This window comes from Schistocerca nitens, chromosome 5, assembly GCF_023898315.1.
Source record: "Schistocerca nitens isolate TAMUIC-IGC-003100 chromosome 5, iqSchNite1.1, whole genome shotgun sequence".
Lineage (NCBI taxonomy): Eukaryota > Metazoa > Arthropoda > Insecta > Orthoptera > Acrididae > Schistocerca > Schistocerca nitens.
This window is the reverse complement of record NC_064618.1, coordinates 169985223-170012100: the sequence shown is the minus strand read 5'-3', so window position 1 is coordinate 170012100 and position 26878 is coordinate 169985223. Positions and strand designations below refer to the sequence as shown.

The 26878-nt window shown below is 41.0% G+C and overlaps 1 protein-coding gene across 1 annotated transcript; it reads left to right on the top strand.

Annotated features, from left to right (window-relative positions):
- Positions 1-1504: 1504 nt before the first annotated feature.
- Positions 1505-23633, top strand: LOC126259619 (protein YAE1 homolog). The gene is made up of 3 exons (XM_049956533.1): positions 1505-1676; positions 3318-3439; positions 22613-23633. Exons 1-3 carry the CDS (start codon positions 1593-1595, stop codon positions 22875-22877), a joined length of 471 nt encoding a protein of 156 aa, XP_049812490.1. The 5' UTR covers positions 1505-1592; the 3' UTR covers positions 22878-23633.
- Positions 23634-26878: the final 3245 nt, after the last annotated feature.

The window sequence follows — 26878 nt, the reverse complement described above, 5'->3', positions numbered from 1 at the left end:
ACACCAAAAAACAACCAATCACGATCCATAGACCAAATGAATGAGACATTTTATTGGCTTTGAATTTAAATAAAAAAGGACTGTTCTAATATAGTTTACAGCTTCTTTTTCCTTCAGCTGTCATTTCCTAGTCAACGAACTGATATGAACTGATCGAAATAAATTATGGCAAGACGACAAGGTCTAGGTGACAAGACGATAATGTCTAGGAACAAACAACTGAAGAATGGCGATCTCTGTGAATTAATTCTCGTCTGACAGACAAACTTTCGTGTCTGATATTTATTAACGGTAGGATCAATAACGACTCTGTCACATCAACCTTGGTCAGCACCTGTTATTTGACTTGATCTCCAGTGAGCATGCATTTTATAATTAACTGAAGATATGAGGATTTACTGTACAGATATTGTTCATACGTACTTTTATGAGGGTTCTGAAATATCTGTAGCAGAATTTACTTAACATGTACTTAGAGAGCTGGCACATTTATTAAGACTCTTTAATCGTATTTGGTTGTGGTGGGTTAAATGCGTGTCCAGCTTTTCCGGTTTAATGTTTCAATAATTATCCCTACCTCGTTTAGATGAGAGTTGGGGTAATGCCTTCACCAATGCCATGGTCAGTTTCTCCACTGTCCCTATAGCTCTCAAAGTTGCGTCCCATCTCGACATCACTGAGGTGTTAAATTGCAACCTGCCTTCTTTTTTAACTCAATCTATGGAGCGGTGGAAAAGTCTTCACACCTAATAACCTGAAGTTTAGATGGAAACTGAACAATTTATTGACATTAATAGAAGAAATAGAGAAGATAGTGAAGCAACTGGCCGCAGTAATAGTTAAACAATTGCCAGATTAACTCACCACTCTTCCTTCGCTGATATACGCAGCCTTGTGACAGCGGTCGTTCTTGTATGTTATGAAGTTCTATCACACGAATCAGTCAGGAAATGAGAGTACAATGCTTTTCATTTTTCATATTACTAACATCTGATTATACTCCGTAGCTTTATTCAGTCCACATGTCCATTCAATACTTACAATACTTACAATAATTACGCATGTAAGAGAACATGATCAGCGGGAGAACGTATTGTATATTCTTTGGGAAGTCTGCAAAAAGAGTCAGTCGAAGGAAAATACACACAATGAAAATTGATATGACTATGTTGCTGCCGTTAGTAGATGGAAGTGGTCTTCAGTTCTTAGAAACAAATTTGCAAACAGGAGCTTCGTACATAGGAGCCAATAATTACATGGCCAGTTTTGTTTAAGACTCTGAAGCTTACGTCGGAAGAAACATTGGTTGATAAAATATCTTCAGTCGTGAAGATGATTATTCATCATTAACTAAACGGCTCAAATAGTTATTTCGGTCAACCGTGGCTGCCATTTGTTCAACAAACGAATTTTCTCCGTGAAGTTGCGATCCATCTGTGATCCATCCATCTTGGTCTGTGCGAGTGACTGTATTATCTTTGTGTTTGAATTTCATAGACCATGACAAGTTGTCAAAAGTAAACAATAAACATACTTGTCGTCAATATTGCAAACACTACTACATGAATTCTCTATAATACAGGGTTGTGATAATGGATGACGAAAGTGATAATCCCGAGTACGACTTGATGATATCATCAAAAGACTGGCAAAAAGTGACAAACACGCATATTCAGGTTTTTATCCATTTCGTTCCGCCTGTGTACCGTAACTTTGACGTAGGATAACTGTTTTACTTATTCAGCTCGACAAATATGAAACTTCGAGTTCCGAAAAATGACAATTACCATTTCGCTTTCTTATAAGCTTTCACATTAAGTGTAAATCCAAAGGAAACTTGGAAAAAATGGAGAAGCACCTCGGATAAAAGTATAAAGAAAGAAATGAAAAGCCAGAATTAAGTAAAGTGTAGGAACATTTTTGAAGTTTCTTTCCACAAGAGATTACATTGTCACACATGTATCGTACATAAAATTTCCAGAGGCTTTTCTCTACGCCCGAGATTGATACCAGGGTATAATTCTATATTTTTTGAAACCTTAAGAAGAAAATAGCTATCATTGTCAGTGAAGGAAGTCTCCGTTTATTAGCGGCGCACTACATGTTGCCTTTGAGAATGCCATCTTAATAGTAAGTTAATACACACTTGGCAGTAGTATTTTGTACCTCGATATAAATAAATTAATAACAGTAATCTGAATTAGTAAAATAGTGGTATTATAAACAAAACCAAATTAAACTACTCAAAGCAAGAAGACTCGTACATTAATGGTAAAGTAACAGTGAAGGCAAGTCCAGAATAATTTGCATTGTTTTGTTATACATTACGAACATTCCACTGATACATTCTCAATGTCTGGCTTGTAATGTAAAATAGTCATATTTACTACTCTTCTAGAATTTCGAATAGCTGAGGCTGGATTCTGACTGGCACTGTAAGCCTACGTTCATTTAATCTTCCAGTTATATGAATGCTGTTGAGGGCTCGTACAGACATTTTACCGCGTGAAAATGTGTGTAAAATTTTCAGTTGATATTACTAAACCAAAAGCTGTTTTTATTCTGTAACTGCAGAAGAGGATTGCTTGGATTTTTTTAGATGATATTAACAATATACTTACAATATAAATCAAATCTACACAGATATTGTTTGGCTACAACTAGTTAAGTGTCAGTCCAGGACTCATTTCAGCCCTCACTCGGCCTACTTCCCCCCCCCCCCTCCACCGCTCCACCCCTTATCATTTGCTTCACCTCTGACAGTAATATGTATCTGTTGAGTGCAAAGTTAATATGTTGATTAATGTACTCACAAAACTATGTTCATCAATAGGCCTTTTGGTTTGGTAAACCAGTTCAGAGGTCAGACATAAGCAAAGACATACTACTTCCTAAATGACTATGCCAGGTGTCAGTGTTCAAATGTCCCTTTCAGTTGAGGACAGCTTTACGTTGTCAATCACTGTTAAAAGGCAAAATGAAAAACTTCCACTTCATTTCTCCTCTTATCTACAGTGCTTATTATATTGTTATCCTGCTCATGAATTCCATCTCTAATGACCTCATTGTTGTTAGGACATTGACACCAATCTTCCTTCTTTCCTTTTCATGAATGTACCATTGTACTAAAGGACTCCCATACCTTTTTATTGCTTATCCTGTTACAGTGTTAGAAGTGTGTATGGCTATTCACTGCTAAGTGCCTCTACTATATAATTTGCACTTATATTTTCTCCAGCCATTTTGTGTAATCCAGCAAGAATCTGCCAATATTGTGCTATGTGTGTTTGTTTCCTAAAATTGTGTTTATCTTCCAGGCTGGTTTTAGAGAAGGTGCAGAAGAAGGAAGGAAAAATGCATTCCAGAAAGGTTTTGATGTTGGCTACACTGAAGGATTTTCAGTTGGCCACAAATTAGGTATCATCAGAGGAGTATTGAGGTTTGTTTAAAATTTATTTGTGTTAATTGTATTGTTTATGCTTTGACTTTTGACCTCAACTTCTAAAGGAATGAACCACTATTGTGCGGAGTCTCATGAAAAATAAATTACACACTTTCTTTTCCATGCAGGTGTGCATGTTGCCAGAGACATTCTAATGAGTCACTTGTTGCTTTAATTCTTGTGTTAACTAGTTCTGCCTTAAAATGTGATAGAGCAGTTCTGTGGACTTTGAGACATATTAAATAGTTGACACTACTAGCAATTTTTGGGAGACTAGAAGTAAGTGGATAAAATACTGGAGAATGGCCAGCAAGTGTCTGTGGGAATAGTGTGTCAATCCATACCAAGTGGTCCAAGAAAAGAATAATTGGTTGCTTGAGCATCTCAGAAAAATTTTATATTTGCTGGGTGAAACCCCGATGTTTAGTAGCCACATAAATATTTTTTTAAAAAAATTCTTGTTTATTATTTTGAAATGGTGGCCATATTTGTTCCAGGCATCTACATTTTTTACAATTATTCAGTAGTAGATTGTTCTAAGCCTTTCACATAAAATGCATTTAGTTCAACACACTCTGGGCTACAAATTAACATCATTATCACTTAGCTGAATTTATTCTTTAATATATTTTTAATAGTTCAAAGTTATCAGCCACTAATTAAAAAAACTCAATTTTTGAAGAGTACTTTCCAAAGAAAGATTAATTTCTCAGCTTTAATATTTTTTCTGCTATTGCACTGTATATTGTAGTTACTTTTTGTATAGTATCAATGGTGAGCAGATTACACTTAAAAAATGGATTTAAAAAAAAAGTTCCATTTTGTGGCCTAGAACCAGATAAAAATCTTAAAATTTCACAGTTAATAGACCTTTATGATATCAAACTTCAGTATAAATTTCAACTTTGAGAGTCAATTGGAAGTTATGGAAAAATCTTACAACACGAGTCAAAAATACGTTTCTTAAATTCTGCGATATCTAGGCTTATGGAATAAAATATATCAGTTACAGTATATAATTTAATCATATCTATGATTACTTACTTTTTTTATAGAAAATAAGTGTACTAATTACATTATATTGTTCTCTTGTTATTTGTTTGTATTACATCACTCATTGAACATTCGAGAAATTTGTTCACTCAGTTTGGGTATTAGATTATAAGTTCGCCCAGTCACAGTTGTAAATTCCATTGGAGACATCTTCCTTAGTACATTTTCAAATGGTATCCAAACTTGATCCTTCTCAATTTTTTTAAAAGATGTCCTTGGTCCTGGAGAATGGTAAAATACAACATGCAGATCTAGGTTTTGACAGTCACTATTATCAACTTTGCCAATCCACCACTGTTCATCGTAAACACAAACCACTATGTCTTTATTTTGAAGAACCAGTTGTACAAATTTTCCACATTGATGAAGTTCACTATCAGGTGCTGGCAGGTCGACAGACACACAAACAAACACAAACAATTCAAGCTTTCGCAACAAACTGTTGCCTCATCAGGAAAGAGGGAAGGAGAGGGAAAGACGAAAGGATGTGGGTTTTAAGGGAGAGGGTAAGGAGTCGACTCCTTACCCTCTCCCTTAAAACCCACATCCTTTCGTCTTTCCCTCTCCTTCCCTCTTTCCTGATGAGGCAACAGTTTTTAGATTAGATTAGATTTACTTTCATTCCATTTGTTGCGAAAGCTTGAATTTTGTGTGTATGTTTGTGTTTGTTTGTGTGTCTGTCGACCTGCCAGCGCTTTCGTTTGGTGAGTCGCATCATCTTTGTTTTTAGATGTGTTTTTCCTACGTGGAATGTTTCCCTCTATTATAACCATATCACTATCAGGTGAAGTTGATTTGATCGTATACTTCAGTAAGTTGTGTGAATGGGGTACAAAACAATGAAAAGATTGAGTGTCTTTTAATTTTCTGACAAGTATTGTACCTTTCCTTCAAGACACTGTCATAGACTTCTTGTATTTCTCATATTGTGCAAAAACACAGGTAATTCCTTTGATATGTTTTTTACAGAATTCAAACGTTCCTTGAGGTGTTATGATATGATTGTCATTGGTCCGCTGCAGACTTGCTTTTGTGACAGCTCGCTTTGTTGTACCTCTGACACCATCACAAGCATTCTTCCCATGGCATGAAGCGAAAAAGTGCCATTCTACATTAAACTTAAAATCTTCTTTATGAAAGGAGATGTTAATAAAAATTTTTTTGTTTTTATATTGACTTGCTGCCCCAACCGAAAAGTAAATAAGTTTTTTTATGGAAAGGTGATGCTGTTTAATGTAGTTTGTTAGTTTTAATTGAAAAATGTGCGCTGCTGTAGTGTTTTGTTCCAGGTAGTCGCTTATGACAAAAGCTGTGGCTCATTAGTTTATCTTCATCTTTATAATAGAATACAGATGGATGAACTGTGGCCTGTTTGTTTACCCAGTGGTGCCATTGTACTTCATCTTGAACAACAAAGGAATAATTTTCCGAAAAGTCAGCTAGAACTAAGCATTCATCAGTTGCCAAGGTTTGCTCTATGTCTTTCAAAAATTTACTTCGAGCTTTTGCAATAAAATGATGCAGTTTCAAGGTTAGCACCAATAATTCAGAAAACTCTTCTTGTGATTTCATGACTGTCACAATTTCAGTTCTGTCTTGTCACCCATTGTTTGTATTTTATATTGTAAGGCATCAAATCGTCTTCTTTGGATTCTTCAAACATGTCAAGTAAGGCTTGTTTGCCTGGACAGTCTTCACATTCTCCCTTGATCATACAATTGTAACTGTCAATATTGCATACCATAACTTACAAAAGGTCTTTATAGTCAACTCTAAGATTGGCCCCAGCTATCATCAACTTTACATTCTGATGAGACAAACAAACACAAACATTAGGGGTGCCAGATGCCCCTGCAAAAATACACCATCTTGTTCCCAACTCGCAAAACTTTGATCTTCCAATTTTAATGTCACGGTTTTCTTTTTTAACTTCAGTGAATAGTTCATTTAAATTACACAATATTAACCTTTTTTGTCTTTGAATCTTAGAACCATTTTCTTTCACAGAAACAAGGTCTTTTTTGCCAGACATCAAACAGCTGTTATTGTCATCATCATAATACTTAATAATGTTATTGATTGTATTTTCATGTACCAAATTAGATGCACTTTTCTTTTGTAATGCTGGTAAAATTCCCTGTTCTTTTACTAATTGACTTGTTAACAAGACGTTCTGACACATTAAATTCATCACTAACTTTTGCTTGACTCCAAGAATTCAGCAGTAAACTGATAATCTTAATTTTATCCTCTTTGTTTGAAGTACTGCATTTAGTTTTTAGTTTTTCTATCAAATCATCATATTCGGTTGGTGAAGTTTTAGAACTTCCATCTGTTTTAGTACAAATTGTATTTTGAAATGAAACTTCCAAATTCTTTTTGACTGTAGCTGCCACTTTCTCAATTTTTGTAGGTCTTTTATCTTGGCTTGGTTTTCTAATTTTACTAACAGGCGATATACCCAGGATTTCACAAGTTTTATCTACTTTTTTAATGGTTGCTGATAAGTCAGAAAATTCTGTATCTGAGGTTTCACTATACTTTCTCTTGTGAATTACAAATATCTTAGATTAACATTTTGGACATAATAATTTTCCTGGTATGAGACTGACAAAAGGGCTTTTATTTTTATAATAATTATCAAATATTATTTCTCGCAGACCGTTTGTTATAGGTTTCTTATGTTTCTCAAAAGGGTCTATGCAAGACTGACCAAAAAGGTGGTGAAAAATTTTTAAGTTTTTCATTTCATGGTACTTGCATGTTGATTTGACCTTTTCTTCTTCACTATAATCTTCAATTAAAGTAATGTCTTTGGGATACACTCCACACACACTTTTATGACATGCTTCATTAATAATAGCACCAATAGAACACTGAGACACAATTTTTCAACTGCACACTTCAAGAACTTCTAGCTAAATGAGTGTGAATAGACAATTGTTGGTGTATGGAGGAAGACAACAATCAGACTTGTATAGGCTTGCAGATGCAACCGTTAGCCTGCTGAAACAATGACCACAGCATTGTTTCGACATATACTCATTAGCTAGTGTAATGTGGTGTGTTACATTATGCAATTGGTATATTTTATCTGATTAACCTACCAGATATCACAGATGTTAAAAAACATATTTTTGACTCGTGTTTGTAAGCTTTTTTCCATAACTTCCAATTGAATCCCAAAGTTGAAATTTATACTGAAGTTTGATATCATAAAGATATATTTACAGTGAAATTTTCAGATTTTTATCTGGTCACCCAACAAAGATATTGCAGGCCACAAAATGGAAAAATTTAAAAAAATGCCATTTTTTAAAATAGTATAGTTTTTAAGTGTAAGCTGCTCACCATTGATACTCCATAAAAAGTAACTACACTATACAGTATAATAGCAGAAAAATATTAAAGCTGAGAAATTAATCTTTCTTTGGAAAACTACTCTTCAATAATTGAGTTTTTTTTAATTTGTGGCTGATAATTTTGAATTATTAAAAATATATTAAAGAATACATTCAGCTGCAAAATACTAACGCGAATTCTTTACAGACGAATGGAAAAACTAGTAGAAGCCGACCTCGGGGAAGACCAGTTTGGATTCCGTAGAAATATTGGAACACGTGAGGCATACTGACCCTACGACTTATCTTAGAAGAGAGATTAAGGAATGGCCAACCTACGTTTGAAAGCTTTTGACAATGTGGACTGGAATACTCTCTTTCAAATTCTGAAGGTGGCAGGGGTAAAATACAGGGAGCCAAAGGCTATTTACAATTTGTACAGAAACCAGATGGCAGTTATAGGAGTCGAGGGACATGAAAGGGAAGCAGTGGTTGGGAAGGGAGTGAGACAGGGTTGTAGCCTCTCCCCAATGTTATTCAATCTGGATATTGAGCAAGCAGTAAAGGAAACAAAAGAAAAATTCGGAGTAGATATTAAAATCCATGGAGAAGAAATAAAAACTTTGAGGTTCGCCGATGACATTGTAATCCTGTCAGAGACAGCAAAGGACTTGGAAGAGCAGTTGAACGGAATGGATAGTGTCTTGAAAGGAGGATATAAGATGAACTTCAACAAAAGCAAAACGAGGATAATGGAATGTACTCGAATTAAGTCGGGTGATGCTGAGGGAATTAGATTAGGAAATGAGACACTTAAAGTAGTAGATGAGTTTTGCTATTTGGGGAGCAAAATAACTGATGATGGTCGAAGTAGAGAGAATATAAAATGTAGACTGGGAATGGCAGGGAAAGCATTTCTGAAGAGAAATTTGTTAACATAGAGTATAGATTTCAGTGTCAGGAAGTCGTTTCTGAAAGTATTTGTATGGAGTGCAGCCATGTATGGAAGTGAAACATGGACGATAAATAGTTTGGACAAGAAGAGAATAGAAGCTTTTGAAATGTGGTGCTACAGAAGAATGCTGAAGATTAGATGGGTAGATCACATAACTAAGGAAGAGGTATTGAATAGAATTGGGGATAAGAGGAGTTTGTGGCATAACTTGACTAGAAGAAGGGATCGGTTGGTAGGACATGTTCTGAGCCATCAAGAGATCACCAACTTAGTATTGGAGGGGAGCGTGGAGGGTAAAAATTATAGAGGGAGACCAAGAGATGAATACACTAAGCAGATTCAGAAAGATGTAGGTTGCAGTAGTTACTGGGAGATGAAGAAGCTTGCACAGGATAGAGTAGCATGGAGAGCTGCATCAAACCAGTCTCAGGACTGAAGACCACAACAACAACAAGTGATAATGATGTTAATTTGTAGCCCAGAGTGTGTTGAACTAAATGCATTTTATGTGAAAGGCTTAGGACAATTCACTACTGAATAATTGTAAAAAAATGTAGATGCTTGCAAATACAAAAAAAAAAAAAAAAAAACATATGCAGCCTGGAACAAATATGGCCACCATTCCAAAATAATTAACAATAAATTTTTAAAAAAATATTTTTGTGACTACCAAACATTGGGAATTCACCTAGCAAATATAAAATTTTTCTGAGATTGTCAAGCAACCAGTGCTGGACCACTTTGTATGGATTGACCCTAGAGTAAACAGCAAAGGATTCTGGTTGAGGTATTCATAAGTACTCTTAATAAAAATATTTTGGTGGAATATTTTGTGATTTCAAAAGTGAACAGATCCTCAGGCCAAACTGACAGTTCAGACTACTGCTGATAATAGATTGGTTTTTCCAGGGGCATAGATTTTGCCCGAAATGGCAAAATCTCCAATTTCCTCCAGTTGAACAGGAAGCACGGGAAGCTCATATAGGTGGAACAAACATTCTTCAGTTTCCCTTGGAAGTTATTGATACATTTGTGTACAGAACATCTTCATAAAGTTTTGTTTTTATTTGTGGTTCAGAAGGTTAAATCTGTAGATAAAAAGAAAAGTCTCTAAAATATACAGCTATCTTTTGAACAGAATGCCCAAATTCATAATAGTGTAATCTGTGTATAACTGGCTTGGTATTAAATGGAATGCTTCTGGGTGTTCAGCGTATTGTTGATTCCATTTACTACATAATATTTTAATGGCCAACCCAGGTGTCCTCATCAGATATTGCAAGCAGTTGTTATGTGCACTTTCTTCATGGTCTACAACAAGATGTTATGTAAAATGGAATCAGTAACATGGCTAAGAACAGAAAACATAACATTAATCAATTACACCAAAAAAACCTGAGAGATTATGGGGCTAGGTGTTTGGTTTGAAATAATTTTTTTCTCTGATAGGATGTATATGTTACAAGGGTGAAAAAAAGATCTGTTAATTGTGATTTAATTTAAATAGCAGTAATATTGTCAGGTCTAAACCACAATAAAAGCCCAAATCTGAAGACAAAGTCGTCAATGAAAGTCATCACTTAGTACCGAAAGCACTTATCTTACTGACACTGCCATGCACCCAGAACCAAGTAGTATCCTAGTGGAGAACATGGTAGATTATTCCAGAATGCTGTATTTATACAAACATTGAATATTTCAGAATATACAAACATAAAATATTTTAGGGGGGTTTGAAACGCCAACTCACAGCTAGCTAGTAAGTGAAACCATACTACATGCACCGCAACCTGCACCACTGCTCCTTCTCCTGAAGAAACGGCAACCCACTGTTTCAGAAGTTCTCAATGGAGCCAGCTACAGCACCCTGGATCTAGATCTTCTCAAGGCTTCTCTGTATCCTGGTGCTGGGGAATCCTCGTGTTGTTAAATCCTTGTCACTATGAAGGTAGCCCCTCCCATCAAAGCTTTGTGATTGTCAAATGTCTTCAGTTTCCTTGAACCTCTCACCATCAATATGCTCTTCTGATTGAAGTAGGGATTCATATGGAGGACGTGCATGACATCTATATGCTTTTGTCTTCTTGATGAAGGGTCAAAATCCTCAGTTTGATATGTGACATTTGACAGGCAGTGGAGGATGTAATATGGTCTAGAGTAGTGTTTTAGTAACTTTTCTGACTATCCAACTTTCTTCTTGTGCCTAAAAATCCATAACAAGTCTCCCAGGCTGTATTTCGCTGGCCATTGCATGGCATTATAGTACTCTTGGTCTTTCTCCTGGGCGTCGAGTATCCATATGCGAGCCAGCTCTTTTGTTCATTGGTCCCAGTGAAGAGATGTTTCATGTAGTCATCCTATCATCCAATTGAAATGAGAACAGTATATTCATTATCATTTCAGTCTGTTGACTCTGGAGCAACACCGACAATGTGAAACCTGTAGTGTCATGCTTCACTGTGTTGTATGCGAATGTGATGATACTGGTAGGCAGTTGTCATCTTGTAGGGGATGTCTCAACGTGAAATTACCAAGGCACGATTGGAAAACTTGTCCATGATCAGAGATCATCACACAAGATGCTCTATGCTTCAGAATTATGTCTTTTATAAGCACCTTTGCAATTACCAGAGCTTCAGCAGTTGGCACTGCTTTGGTGATAGCATAGTGGGTGTGGTACCCAGTGCAGCATATCATATATTGGTTTCCACTTGTTGGCTTTGGGAACCTCTCCACGAGGTCAATTACAATTCAGTGGGTGGGGCTGCTGCAGCCAGGATCAGTACCAGATGGGAGGTAATTACAACGCATGCTTCCATTGTTGGCATTCCTTACAGTAACTCACAGTGTGTCCAATGGATTGGTACAGACCCAGCCAGTGATACATGCATCTGATTCTGTCTAGAGTCTTCATGAATCCCAGGTGACCAGATGTTGAAGCGTCATGGAAAATACTTTGGAATAGGTGGCCATAAATGAATGGAGATGCCGAGCAACCATTTCAGTGCCTTTGGATTATAGTTCCTCTTGTACAGTGTTCAGGCTATTAATTGGAATTCTCCTTTGACCAGTTCCTCCTCCTTCAGAGCTTCTATGTTTCCAGCAGTGCTGAATCTTCTGTCTATTCAGTAGCAATTTTATTTATTGCAGCAATGACTGAGATTTGATCCATATCATTGTGTTATGCCAGTGGAAGACATTCAGTGTCCATATGTTTGCATCCACACTTTTGTACCACTGTGACACTGAATACCTGAAGTCTTATTGCCCAGCTCACTCATGAACCTGATGGATCATTCAGGCCAGTCACCCAGCGTAGAGAATGGCGATCTGTCACAGCAATAAATTATTTGCCTCATAAATATGACTGGAACTTAGTGAGAGCCCCAGCAGTTCCAAAGCACTCTTTCTTGGTTATGGAGTAGCTCATTTTGGACTGAGTGAGTACTATGAAAGCATAGGCTATCAACTTTCCAGCACCTTCCTGTATTTGTACTAGGACTGTCCCTATCCCAAACATGAATGTCAGTGTGAAGTTCTGTCTCAGCATTTTCAGCATACAATGTTAGAACTGGACAAGATGTTAGCACTTCATTAAGGATAAGGAAATATTTTTCTTGTACCTCATTTGAGATTAACTTGGGATCTCCATGGGTGCACTTGGTGCAAAAGCCCTTTAGGAAACATGAGTAGTATGAGCACATTCTGAGAAAACTTCTCACAAATGTGCCAAATATTCGGAAAATTGCTGACCTCTATTTTCTCTGGATCTGGAAACTCTTTATTGCCATTCACTAGGTGCCCCAAGGTTTTTATTTCTTGGATGTTGAAGAGGCACTTTTTTGGATGCAGGTGTAGGTCTGCTGTCTGAACACACTTCAAAATGGTAATTGGATGACTTAGATGTCCTTCAAATATCTTAAAAAACGACAATGTCATCTAGATAGTGGACCCATGTCATCCATTTAATGTGTCAAAACAGGTTGTCCGTTGTACATTTGAAGGTGGCAGTAGTGTTACATAGTCCAGACAGCATAACTTACTGTCAGAAGTTACGAAGGCAGTCTTTTCCCAGTCGGCCTAGTCAGCTTCAGTTTGCCAGAAGCATGCCTATAGATGAGAAATAGTTTGCTCCTTTCAAGGAGTCCAAAGTTTCAACAACCTGCATCAGTGGGTACGTATCTATCGACGTGACTGGTAGTCAACACGGAAATGTCACGTGCCGTACTTCTTCACTACAACCACGGGAGAGGACCTTCTGGAGGTTCAGTGATACCATCTTGTAGCATCTTCTCCCCTTACTCCCAGATTATCTGTTGTTCAGTTGTTGACAACCACTGGCTAATTGGTGGATGATCCCCAGTGTTGGTACAGTGTTTTGCCTTGGGTTTCTTTTTCTGCCTCGTGTCCACTCCAGATTTTCGAGCATCCAAAAACTTAGCTCAGACCAGCTGCCACTTGCTGGCATTGTTCCTCTGTCAGGTTAGATCCTATTGACACACTGATAGCAGTTTCCTCCTCTGTGTTCTCTGTATTAGTAGTTGAGCATGATTCTTCATCTGTGACATTAAGCTGTCCATCCTGGACTGATTCAGCTGTCCTTTAGAGTTGATTTGTGAATGCTTGTGATTATTAGTGATCCAGTTTTCTCCTTGACCACCAACATTGCTGGCATGGAGATTTCTTGAGTTGCTTTGATGGTGACTGGAACTTGCCTTGATGATAGTGGTGGGATAACAATGTCTTCACCAGCAAACAACTGCCGAGACCAGTCTTTGTTAAGCGTGCTTGCTGGAATAACTTTGTCAGTCTAGAGCTGTGATCTTCCATGTAGTCTTCTTTAACTGAAAAAGATAAATGCTCAACACTACAGAAAAGAAGTCGACTAGCAAACGGGTAGGTTGGCCATTATTGATGATGTCAGTGACATTTCCTGACATTGTAGTGACTGTCATCCCTGGAAGATTTGCATCTTTGGGGGCCTAACATTCATAGATGGTCACCTTGCTTAGTCTTCCTAATGTTGGCTGCTGGGCACATGGCTAGTACCTCTGTACAGTGACAGGGAATGGCCATGGCATTTTGAGGAACGACATTGTCCAGAGTACAGAACTAGACTTAGTTCGACAGGTCAACTACAATTGTGTGCAGCTGATTGACATGAATAGAATGTTTCAGTGGTTGACATCTAGCAGTGTAGTAGTAGTAGTAGTAGTAGTAGTAGTCAAAAACTCTTCTTTCTGTGCAGTAGCATACAGTGTGTCCAGGCCATCAACAGTGGAAACACACCATCATGTTATCTTCCATCCTCCAAATGTCTGTTCTTCAGTGTGGTTTGTACTTGGCGTGGGAATTGGTTGTACATGTATTGGTCATTCTCTGCAGTAGTGTTCAATATGTCCAGGGTGTCCACAGTGGAAACACGTATCACATATTCCCCCCTGCTGGTCCGGGGTAAGAATAGGCCCGAGGTATTCCTGCCTGGCGTAAGAGGCGACTAAAAGGAGTTTCAACCGTTTCGGCCTTCCATGTGATGGTCCCCCTTGGGGTTTGACCTCCCTTTTTCAAAATTCTACAGAAGTACGAGCCTTTTGGGGGAGGACGCCTTACGTGGTGTATCCCTGGTCCTCAGTGCACTAAGACCTTGGCACTCAGCATTGTAACGGCGTTGTAACCACACCCACTATTCCTCAAATTGGGCCTAAACGCCTGATGGGTTGCACAAGTTACGCCCATAGTGCATCCCCATCTGCACCTATGATCATGATGGACTTTCCATGGCACCCGAAATCCAGCACGGTAGCCAGCCCGTTGTGGTGGGGTCATCATGTACCCTCTAGGTTGTAGCCCCCTGACAACACAGGGATTGTACTGCCGATACCTGAGCTGCACCCTCCCCACGTCGGCCAAGGAGTAGATGCCCGTCTCCTTGGGGCATCAGGACTCCCGGCAACGGTCATCCTGCCAGGTGGCCCTTCCTGGGGCTGGGTGGCGCCCGTGGGGAGAGCCCCTGGTCGGAGTGGGTGGTATCGGGGCGGACGTTTCGCAGATGAAACATCAACATGTATCGGGTCGCTCTGCGGCCGAGTCTTTTAAAAAGAAAGGTACTGTCTCTGGTTCTGGTTCTCCTGCTCTTTCCCCCTTGGCCACCCCCTGGGAGGAAGGACAGGCCTGCCGGCTTGGGGCGAAGTACTTCCCCCGCTATTTAGTCTGTTCTCGGACCGATGGGGGGACGTTCGCCACCTCCAAGCCCATGTTCTTTGTCCAGCACATCGAGGACATCTTCGGGGAAATTGAGGCTCTCAGTAAAATGCGTTCGGGGTCCGTTCTTATGAAGACCACCTCCGCCACACAGTCGGCAGTGCTCCAGGCGTGCGACCGAATAGGGGACATCCCAGTATCCATTGTCCTGCATCTGGCACTGAATAGGACACGGGGTTATTTTTGATCGGGACCTCCTGCTGCAATCTGATGAGGAGCTCAGGGCCAACCTGGAGCGCCGAGGCGTGCATTTCGTCCGGCGAGTCCAGCGCGGCCCCAAAGACCGTCGCATCGACACTGGGGCCTTTATCCTCGCCTTCGAGGGGGACGTTCTCCCGGAGAAGGTAAAGGTGATGTGCTACCGGTGCAACGTGCCTCCTATGCGCTGCTTTCGGTGTTTGCGCTTTGGGCACATGTCGTCACGGTGTGAGGCTGAGCCCCTTTGTGGCAATTGTGGACGTCCTCTTCTTGAGGAACGTACATGCACCCCACCACCTCGGTGCGTCAATTGTCCTGGCATCCACTCGCCTAGATCTTTAGACTGCCCCGCGTATCAGATGGAGAAGAAGATTCAAGAATTAAAAACTTTGGATCGTCTCTCTTATTCTGAGGCCAGGAAGAAGTATGACCGCCTCCATCCCGTGACGTTGACAAGATCGTTTGCCTCAGTCGTGTCCCCTCCTTCCACATTATCCTCACCCCTATCCTGTCCCCCCTCCACCTCGTCACCCCATCCGGGGTCTATGCCTCCGCCTCCCAAATCCCTCCCTTCCAAATCCTCCTCCCTCGCGGCCCCTGCCCCCTCTGCCCCAGGGGCCACCCTTCCTCCTCCTCCCCCTCCGCCGCCTGAGAAGCGCTCCTCTTCTCAGGCGTCCATCAGGGAAATGTTCCGGACCCCGGCTTCCGAGGTCCGGCGTTCCCAAACGGACCCCGCGCGTGAGGACCTTCTTCGGGTCCAGCCCATCATCCCCGTGCCTCATCGGACTTCCAAGAAAGCCTCCAAAAAGAGGTCTTTATCCCCCTCTCCACCCCGGCGCGTTTCGTCTGACGCTCCATCCGTGAGTCGCTGCTCCCGGACGTCCTCAGTTTCGCCGGGACGCTCTGCTGCCAGGCGCTCAGCTGGCCTCACGTCGGCGAATGATGCTGCCCCTCCTACGCAACCCATGACAGTGGCCGCAGCTGGCAACGACTCGATGGAACAGGATCTGCCTCCCGCCGGTTGTAGCATTGTTCCCTCGAAACCTGGCCCTCCGCGGCCGTTTGGTTCACCCTTTTTTCTGACTAGCGATGGCTTTGTTACATTGGAACATAAGAGGTATTCGATCTAATCGGGAGGAATTACAACTGCTCCTCCGCCTGCACTGTCCACTCGTCCTTGGTCTCCAGGAAACCAAGTTCCGCCCAAGTGACCGTATTGCTTTTACCCACTATACCTCGGAGCGGTATGACCTCACCCCTGTGGACGGTATTCCAGCTCATGGTGGGGTCATGTTGCTCGTTCGGGACGATGTCTATTACCATCCCATCCCATTGACCACCCCACTCCATGCAATAGCTGTCCGTATTACTCTTTCTGCCTTTACTTTTTCTGTTTGTACCGTCTACACTCCATCGTCATCCGCAGTTAGTCGGGCTGACATGTTGCACCTGCTTGTTCAGCTTCCTCCGCCGTTTTTATTGTTTGGCGACTTCAATGCCCATCATCCCCTTTGGGGCTCTCCTGCATCCTGTCAGAGAGGCTCCCTCTTGGCGGATGTCTTCAACCATCTCAATCTTGTCTGCCTCAATACTGGCGCCCCGACTTTCCTCTCGGACTCTACTCATACCTACTCCCACTTGGACCTCTCGATCTGTTCTACCACTCTTGCCCGTCGGTTCGAGTGGTATGTCCTTTCTGACACCTATTCGAGCGACCACTTCCCCTGTGTCGTTCGTCTCCTGCACTGCACCCCATCCCCACGCCCTTCGAGCTGGAACATACCGAAAGCTGACTGGGGACTTTACTCCTCCCTGGTGACCTTTCCGGACCACAATTTTCTCAGTTGTGACAGTCAGGTCGAATACCTCACGGCTGTTATCATCAATGCTGCCGAACGTTCCATTCCTCGTACTACCTCTTCTTCACGTCGCGTTTCCGTCCCCTGGTGGAATGAGGCTTGTAGAGACGCTATCCGTGCTCGACGACGTGCTTTACGCACCTTTCGCCGCCATCCTACGTTGGCGAATTGTATTGGATACAAACGACTCCGAGCTCAATGCCGTAGAGTCATCAAAGACAGCAAAAAAGCTTGTTGGGCCTCTTTCACCAGCTCCTTTAACAGTTTTACTCCCTCTTCTGACGTCTGGGGTGGCCTGCGCCGGCTGTCCGGCATTAAGGCCCACTCCTCGGTACCTGGCCTGACCTCAGGTAATGAGCTCCTTGTTGATCCTGTGGATGTCTCCAATGCCTTCGGCCGCTTTTTCGCGGAAGTTTCAAGCTCCGCCCATTACCACCCTTCCTTCCCTCCCAGGAAAGAGGCAGAAGAGGCTCGGCGACCTTCCTTCCACTCGCTGAATCTGGAAACTTATAATGCCCCCTTTACTATGCGGGAACTCAAACGTGCACTTGCACTGTCCCGGTCCTCTGCTCCGGGGCCAGATGCCATTCACGTTCAGATGCTGGCACACCTTTCTCCGGCAGGCAAAAGCTTCCTTCTTCGTACCTACAATCGCGTCTGGATCGAAGGTCAAGTCCCCATGCGTTGGTGTGACGCCATCATTGTTCCTATACTCAAACCCGGGAAGGATAGACACCTTCCTTCTACTAGTTACCGCCCCATTTCTCTTACAAGCTGTGTCTGTAAGGTGATGGAGCGCATGGTTAACACTCGGTTAGTTTGGATTCTTGAATCACGACGGCTACTTACCAATGTTCAATGCGGCTTTCGTTGCCGCCGCTCCGCTGTTGACCACCTTGTGACCTTGTCGACATTCATCATGACCAACTTTTTGCTAAAGCGCCAAACGGTAGCCGTGTTCTTCGATTTGGAGAAGGCTTATGATACCTGTTGGAGAGGAGGTATCCTCCGCACTATGCACAGGTGGGGTCTACGTGGTCGCCTGCCCCATTTATTGATTCCTTTTTAACAGATCGAAAGTTTAGGGTACGTGTGGGTTCCGTATTGTCCGACGTCTACCTCCAGGAGAACAGAGTGCCTCAGGGCTCCATCTTGAGCGTAGCCCTTTTTGCCATAGCGATTAATCCAATTATGGATTGCATTCCACCTAATGTCTCAGGCTCTCTCTTTGTCGATGACTTCGCGATCTACTGCAGTGCCCAGAGAACATGCCTCCTGGAGCACTGCCTTCAGCGTTGTCTAGACAGCCTATACTCATGGAGTGTGGCAAATGGCTTCCGGTTCTCTGAAGAGAAGACGGTTTGCATCAACTTTTGGCGATATAAAGCGTTCCTTCCGCCATCCTTACATCTTGGTCCCGTTGTTCTCCCATTCGTGGAAACAACTAAGTTTCTAGGGCTCATATTGGACAGGAAACTTTGTTGGTCTCCGCACGTCTCTTATTTGGCTGCCCGTTGTACACATTCCCTTAATGTCCTCAGAGTTCTTAGTGGTTCATCTTGGGGAGCGGATCGCACTGTCCTGCTTCGCTTGTATCGGTCCATAGTCTGATCAAAGCTGGATTATGGGAGCCTTGTCTACTCGTCTGCTCGGCCATCCCTCTTACGCCGTCTCAACTCCATCCACCATTGGGGGTTACATCTTGCGACCGGAGCATTCTACACTAGTCCCGTCGAGAGTCTTTATGCTGAAGCTGCCGAATTACCATTGACCTACCGGCGCGACGTACTGCTTTGTCGGTATGCCTGCCGGCTGTTGTCAATGCCCGACCACCCCTCTTATCAGTCCTTCTTCGCCGATTCTCTCAACCGTCAGTATGGGTTGTATGTGTCTGCCCTGCTGCCCCCTGGAGTCCGCTTTCGTCGCCTGCTTCGACAATTGGATTTTGCCCTCCCTACCACCTTCAGAGAGGGTGAGAGCCCGACACCACCTTGGCTCCAGGCTCCGGTTCATATTTATCTCGACGTCAGCTCGCTCCCGAAGGAGGGTACTCCGGCTGCAGTGTATTGCTCACGGTTTGTCGAACTTCGTGCGCGACTTGCCAGTCACACCTTTATATACACTGATGGCTCCAAAACTGACGATGGTGTCGGCTGTGCCTTTGTCGTCGGGGCCGTCACCTTTAAATACCGGCTCCTCGACCAGTGTTCCAGCTTTACGGCCGAGCTTATTGCTCTCCATCAGGCCGTTCAGTATGCCCGCCGCCACCGCCATTCATCGTATGTACTCTGCTCTGATTCACTCAGTGCTCTTCAGAGCCTTGGAGCTCCATATCTGGTCCATCCCTTGGTGCAACGGATCCAGCAGTCCCTCCATTCTTTTGCTGATGATGGCTCTCCTGTCAGCTTTCTGTGGGTTCCCAGCCATGCAGGAGTGCCTGGGAATGAGGCTGCTGATGCTGCAGCCAAGGCTGCAGTCCTCCTGCCTCGGCCAGCCTCCCATTGTGTCCCATCATCTGACGTTAGTGGGGTTGTTTGTAAGAGGCTTGTGTCATTGTGGTGGGATACTTGGTCATCACTTCAAGGAAACAAGCTCCGGGCAGTAAAACTGTTCCCAACTGCTTGGACAACCTCCTCCCGACCATCTCGGTGAGAAGAGGTCCTTCTGACCAGGTTGCGGATTGGGCATTGCCGGTTTAGCCACCGCTACCTGCTCTCCGGTGACCCAGCCCCGCAGTGCCCTTGTGGTCAAGCATTAACAGTGCACCATGTTTTATTGTCGTGTCCCCATTTTAGTCAATCTCGTGTTGTTCTGTCTCTGCCATCTACTTTACCGGATATTTTAGCTGATGACGCTCGAGCAGCTGCTCGTGTTCTTCATTTCATTACTTTGACTGGCTTGTCCAAAGACATTAACTCTTTCACTTATTTTATCTGCATCTTTGTAAGAACTTTCTGGTGTCCCCCCCCCCCCTTGAGTTTTACTAGATTCTATGTGCTCTAACAATTGTGACTGGGTGCTAATGACCTCAGTAGTTGAGCGCCCTTAAACCCCAAACAAAAAAACAAAAAAAAACTATCATATTATTCTCTGTCCTTCAAATGTCTGTTGTTCTGTATGCTTTTTATTTGGTGTGGGAGTTGGTTGTACGTGTGTTGGTCAGGCGTTAGGTTGTCATTTGATGGCTGCATCACAAGTCTGAGATGGCAGAATGCATTCTTTCTGGTGTGGTTGGCTGGTGGTGCTGTATGCCTCCCACAACCCATGGTCAGTTCCTCAGTGAACTTGTATGCATGTCATTGTCTCATGTGAAAGTGTTTCTACGGCTTGTTCTTGATATGCTTCATCTTGTTTTATACATATCACCAGTCGATTAACTTACGGAAATGAGTGTTTCAAAGTTGTCATGGGGAAGCTTTTCAATCTTCCTGACCCAGGCTCCTAAATGTTATCCTTATCTTATCTCCTTTGTTGTACTAACATTCTGATGAATTTTTCATATTCTCTTTTTTTGTGACTACAAAGTATAGTTAGCTAAGCAACAATAATGTTATATTCTACTAATTGTATTTCACTGTGAATAATATCTTTAGTCAGAGTATGTTTCATTGTCCACATGTAGTATCCATATTTGTGTTCCAGTATGTCGATAAAGTCAAGATAATATTTATGTTTGAAGTCTGTGTGTTCATTTAGTATTTCATTTGGATAGTTTTTAAAATGTATGTATATATCCAATTCTTCAGATATTTTCTAGTTAAACTGCATTACAAATACTGCATAGAATACCGAAAGAACTTTTATGAACATATTTGAAGAATTGGAGAGATATATATATACAAAGGACTATCCAGACAAAACACTAAATGAACACACAAACTTTAAACATAAATATTATCTGGAAAACTTTGTCGACATACTGGAACACAAAAAAGGATAGTAAAGCAACACTTTTTTTTCTGTAAGCAAATTGCTTTTATTCTGGATTCCAGTACACCATATTATTCCCCACTGTTCTGGTTATAGAACCCTATTTTTCAACATAATCTCAGTTCAATACAATGGTTTTATGCCATCTGACTGGAAGGGCCTGTATACCCACATGGTACCACTCTACTTGTCAACACCGGAGCTAGCGTCTTTCTATATCAATAGCCAGTAAGCTCTCCATCATCCATGTACTACTTCCCACAGAGTGCATCCTTCATTGGGCCAAACAGATGGAAGTCATAACATGCAAGATCTGGACTGTAGGGTAGAAGAGGAAGAACATTGCAGTGAAGTTTCGTGGGTTGCTCTCGGGTGTGCAAACTCATCTGAATCCTTGCATCCAGTTCAGCAGCGAGGTGTTTGATTGTGGTATGTTAATTACCTCAAATGAGTGTGTCCGCACATTCCAACATTGCAGGAGTCTCAGCTGTGTGTGGCTGGTCTGTGCGTTGGTCTTCGGACAGGGGTGCTTGACATCACTGCGATGATGACAGACACCTCAACTCAGGACTCTGCATGCTTTTGCTCACTACCATGGACGTTTTGCAACCACCAGTGAATATCTGTGATGCTCTGGTTTTCCTTCAAAAGAATCTCCTCCATTACAGGTGCCATTTTTGAAGGCTTTGTATAGTACCACCACATATCAGAACTTCGTGAAACTATTGGGGCTGAAGCAGGAATATTACACAATGTCCCACAGCAAATTCTGCATTTTTTTTTCAACTGAAATTAGCCTAAAAAAGAAAGTATTACCTTACTAACTGAACATCCCTGGTGCATACGGGCAACAAAACATACTCAGACCAAAGACTTAATTCACAAGAAAGTTCAATCAGTGAAATATAACATTATCATTGCTTAGCTATTATTATCTGCAAACATATAGCAGCAGAGTTAACAAACTGTCAAATAAATGTGAAATTTAAACAAACTATCAAGAAACGGACCAAACATGTTCCATAGTTTATAATTATTACATGTCACATAAGCTTTATGAATGGGACAATGATAGTTTACTATAGATGCAATGCGGACATCAAGTCAAACTAGACATAAGTATTAGTGTACTATTCCAAAGTATAATTACTCGCATGGACAATCACCATACGTGAAGATAGTTTCACAAGTGTTATTCACAGTTTACTTGAGAATGGCAGTAAAGCTCAACAGCCATTGTAATAAAGAATATTAAATTTATTGCACATAGCCTGGACCTATACTTTTCAAAATATATTGTGACATACTATGCTGCAGGCCCAATAGAAAGAAAAACACTTCTTACAGTTTGCAGCCCTCTTTCTTTTTTATTTTATATTGGATGAAGACAGCCATTCACTCCAAAACTAGTCTACAACACTCATCGCACATTTTTTAAGCTTGTTACTGTTGTCCATAGTATTTGTATCTAGTTTTGATATTCCCCGACAATCTTTAGTTGTATAATGGGAACAAAATTCAACATCACCCCACATACATAAAAATTATAACATTCTTCCTTTTTTCCCCCCAGTGTTCTTCAGAATCATACTGGACATTCACCAGCACCAAGCAAAGAAGAGGAAAAAATATGCAAGCCTCTCGGCAACCCATTAATAGATATTTGCAAACTTTGTGAAGAAGACAACCAGAACCATGACTCTCCTGCAGATGTTTCTGAAGTACGCTTAAAACAAGAAAGGATATCAGCTGAAAAAATTAAAGAATTAAAAGACCAGCATGCAGAACAATTTACTAAATTTGGTATTGTAATAGATGACGTTATGGGTACTAAATAATGACCATAGAACAGACTCCTACAATTTTTTTCTGGTGCCAAGTGTGTAAAATGTCATATGGACATAGTTGACTGATAAAATTGTGTGCGTATTCTTTTGTGTATTTTTTGTTAGAGCTGCTAATTAATACTCCGAAAACCAGAATGATAAAAGCATAATTTTAAAAACTGAATAAGTTACAGTAGTAAGTAACATATAAAACAAATATCCGGTATAGTTCTGGATTCAATGCACTAGCTTGTAAAAAGATTTGCAACCAATTTTCCTATTTACTTGAGTGAACAGAAGAAAAAAAGTGTTTTACCACTACCTACAATGCTAATATAAAAATAGCTGTTTATTAATTACTTGTGACCGACTTGACATTTACTTAAAAAGTGATATACGAAGAAGGCTGAAAACGTGATGCAGCTACAAAAGAGCAACTTTTTCACTTGTTCTTTTCTTTAAAATAATCAAACCTTTTTCAAATTGTTATATTACTTTGTTATTTATAGTCTTAGAATGTTTCGTATTTGAGTATAAAAGAATAATTGAATATATTTATTTTAGTATAAAAGCTCTACCTTTGTTTTGTCAGCTTTGAACTTCAGGCATTTCCAATTCAAAGTAAAGACTTTCTTTGTTGAATATACTTTTAAAATCCAATGAGAAGCATTTTTATGTTAAACATACTGCATATATGCTGTGAAACACATTGTACCAAATTGTTACATTTAATATGTAATTAAAATAAATCTTGTATTTTTTCATTCATTTATATCTGTTGATGCCCACACTTTTGCCTCAAATGATTTTAATGTATTCTCCAGACTTCTTTTTCTCATACTGTGTGAAATTAAATGCATAGCTCATCTATATTTGTCAGGCTCATTATTTTATGGGAAATACATCTATGTTTACACAATAGTTCAAAAGCTACAGCTCAGCAAGGGTATCTGGATAAGTAATTTCTTTGCTTTTATTTTCGTAAACCAGTCTTACACTAATTTAATATTCTTCTGTGCTCGTGTCTATCACTTTGTTGGGAAAATTAGGTGTTGTATTGTAACCAGGTCCAGTGCTACCTTGTTTAGTCTATTATCCTCATCTCCTAGTCCAACATAGAAATAAATGAAAATGACACTGTACAAGATGACAGGAGGAAAGTCACCAGGTATGGATGAAGTAAGTGTGGAAATTGTGAAGGCAGCAGGGGAGGCTGGGAAACAGTGGCAGTATCATGTCGTGAGGGTTGTGGAAAGTGAGAAGAAGACTCCGGAAGATTGGAAGAGGGAGCTAATTGTCAATATATTCAAGAAAGGGAACAGGAAGGATTGTAGAAACTACAGGGGTCGCACAGATACCACACTGTGCCAAGGTATAAGAATACAAACAAGTGTCAAGAACAGCATGGCTTTGGACCTGGTAGGACTCAACTGTTGACATTATATTTGCAGTGAGGCAGCCCCAGCAGCATCACTATGAATTTGGGGAAGGCCTTGTGATGGCCTTTCTTTGTATGGAAAAGACACTTGATAGTGTCTATAGAAGAAAGGCCTGGGAAGCACTAAAAAAGAAGGGACTGGTAAAAAGAAGACAACAAGCAGTATGGAGGAGGTGTACTGTGGAAAACTGAGTTGTGTGGAAGTTGGAAATGAAAGGATGGATTGATTCCAGAAAACAAGTGGTGTGAAATGGGGAAGTGCATTGTCGCCTCTCCTCTTCATTGTGGTCTTCAATGAGATAATGGCTAAGGAGGCAGAAAAAACTGGAGAAGACAAGATGAAAGCAATGATATTTGCAGATGACTAGATGGGGAAACGAGGAGGAGGAGAGGAACAGCCAGATGCCTGGGAAGAAACCAAGAGACAGGTGGTTGGTTTGGAGGAAGGGACCAAACAGCGAGGTCATCAGTCCCATCAGATTAGGGAAGAAAGTTGGCCATTCCCTTTCAAAGGAAACATCCCACCATTTGCCTGAAGTGATTTAGAGAATGACAGAAAACCTTTATCAGGATGGCTGGATGTGGGTTTGGGCTGTCATCCTCCTGTATGCGAGTCCAGTGTGCGTCACATCAGTGGGGCTGAGAGACTGTGAGGAATTAAATTTAATGCAAACAAATGTGAAATCCTGAAAAAGAAAGAAAGACCAGCTAGCGGAATACGGATTGGAGGTGAACAATTGAAGAATGTGGAAAGTGCCAAGTACGTGTGAAGTGTGACAGGGGAAAACGGAAGAAATAAGAAAGAGGTTGGTGAAAATGGCAAACAGGCAGAAGCATTCCTCTGAATTGTTGAAAGCTTGGTTTGAAACAAAGACGTCCCACAAAAAAGTTGAGAAGTAATATACTGTATAGAAGTTACGACATCCCAATACTGACCTATGCATCTGAAACCCAGGTAATGAAGAAAAGAGGTGTAAGCAGATTACAGGCATGTGAAGTGAAATTCCTCAGACAGGATAGGAGTAAGGAGGGAGAGAATGAGGAATGAAAGTTTAAGTGAAATGGTGAAAGAGGAAACCTTGCAGAGCAGGACAGAAACATCAAAACTAAGATGGTATGGGCACTTAAAGAGAATGGAAAACAAGAGGGTTGCCAAGACGAAACATCAAATGGAGTTGTGAATGAAATGACCAAGAGGAAGAACAGACCCAGTCTGATGATGGAAACTGTTTATGATGATGATGATGACTGTAGCCAAAAAAAGATGTGATCAAATACCGGTATTTGGCAGACAGCATAATCAAGAATGGGGTAGGTATGTTGATAAGCATCCTGAGTGTGATGTTGATGCCCATTAAGAATGATCATTATTACTGCTTATTCAGAGACTTCAGTGAATGCATCATCATCTCATTCAGTAGTTTTCATGGATCTTTACTTGTATCCAAGTTACCTCTGACATTGTAGTCTTTAAAGGTAACTAAAATGTAAAGATAAATGCTCTGAAGAGTGCTGGGATTAGCTGGAACCATTTTAACTTCTCAGTTTACATTAAAAACATTCAGATACTACTCCATCTTATCATTAAAAACCATAATAATGAACTGTAGCATAGGTGGACAATATGTTTTATGTATAACTTCTCTGCTAAAGGCAAAGTTTAGGTTGACAAATACACAAAGAGTAATAAGATGCAATGATCCTGGAATTTATCATGTTATTTCAGCTTAAAATGGTGATGGAAGAGTTCTTAAGATACACCTTGATGGCAAATGCTTGATGTTCTGAATTCCACAGTGCCATAATTACAAATGGCAATCCATCCTGAATGCAAACCACACATACATATTTCACGGAGGTGCAACAGAGATGCCATACTACTTTACTCAAATCCTACTATTCATTCTGCTGGATCCTGTACAAGTGTGCACAATAATTCATATGGGCAGAGTCCCCAACTTTTTTAAGGATTATCATAGCAGAAAGTTTTTCTGCAATACTTGTGACACTCCTCTACAACTACTGTAGTTGACTCTGTCTGCATTTCCTTTGTACAGTGTTATTGTGTTTGCCTTTCTCGTGTATTATGATATTGTCTCTTTCCCAGCAGCTCATCAGTAGATGATACACAGGCTGATATACGCCATATTATCTCCACACAACTGAGCCATATTATCCCTGTACTTTTCCCAGCTTCAGTTTTTTAAGGGAAAGTGAATCTATCTATCTATCTCTCTCTTTCTTTCTTTCAGTAACGGAGTCTGCATTTAGGTCCTTCTTGGATGCTCGCTGCCTGATGCTCGGTCCAGTTGTAAGCTCAGTTGCTTGAAGCCCCCAAGATCACAACTGTTGGATAGACATGAAGAGTTTTGTCCAGTATCTATGTGCATAATATTGAACAAGATGCTGAAAGTCTGCTTGACTAAATTTAGCATGATCTGTAGGACAGCTGACTCATTTACGATGAGCTCTTGTAGTTCTGTACAATATAAGGCTGCACTGTGTTTTTATATCCTGAAAACTAATCAGTTTGAGCTCCTGCCTTTTTCATTGTTGGTAAAATTTCACATTTAAG

Coding starts and splice junctions, on each gene's coding strand:
- LOC126259619 (XM_049956533.1), top strand. CDS start 1,593: ATGGATGACGAAAGTGATAATCCCGAGTACGACTTGATGATATCATCA. Junction 1,677..3,317: donor TGACAAACACGCATATTCAG/GTTTTTATCCAT, acceptor TTTATCTTCCAG/GCTGGTTTTAGAGAAGGTGC. Junction 3,440..22,612: donor ATCATCAGAGGAGTATTGAG/GTTTGTTTAAAA, acceptor TTTTCCCCCCAG/TGTTCTTCAGAATCATACTG.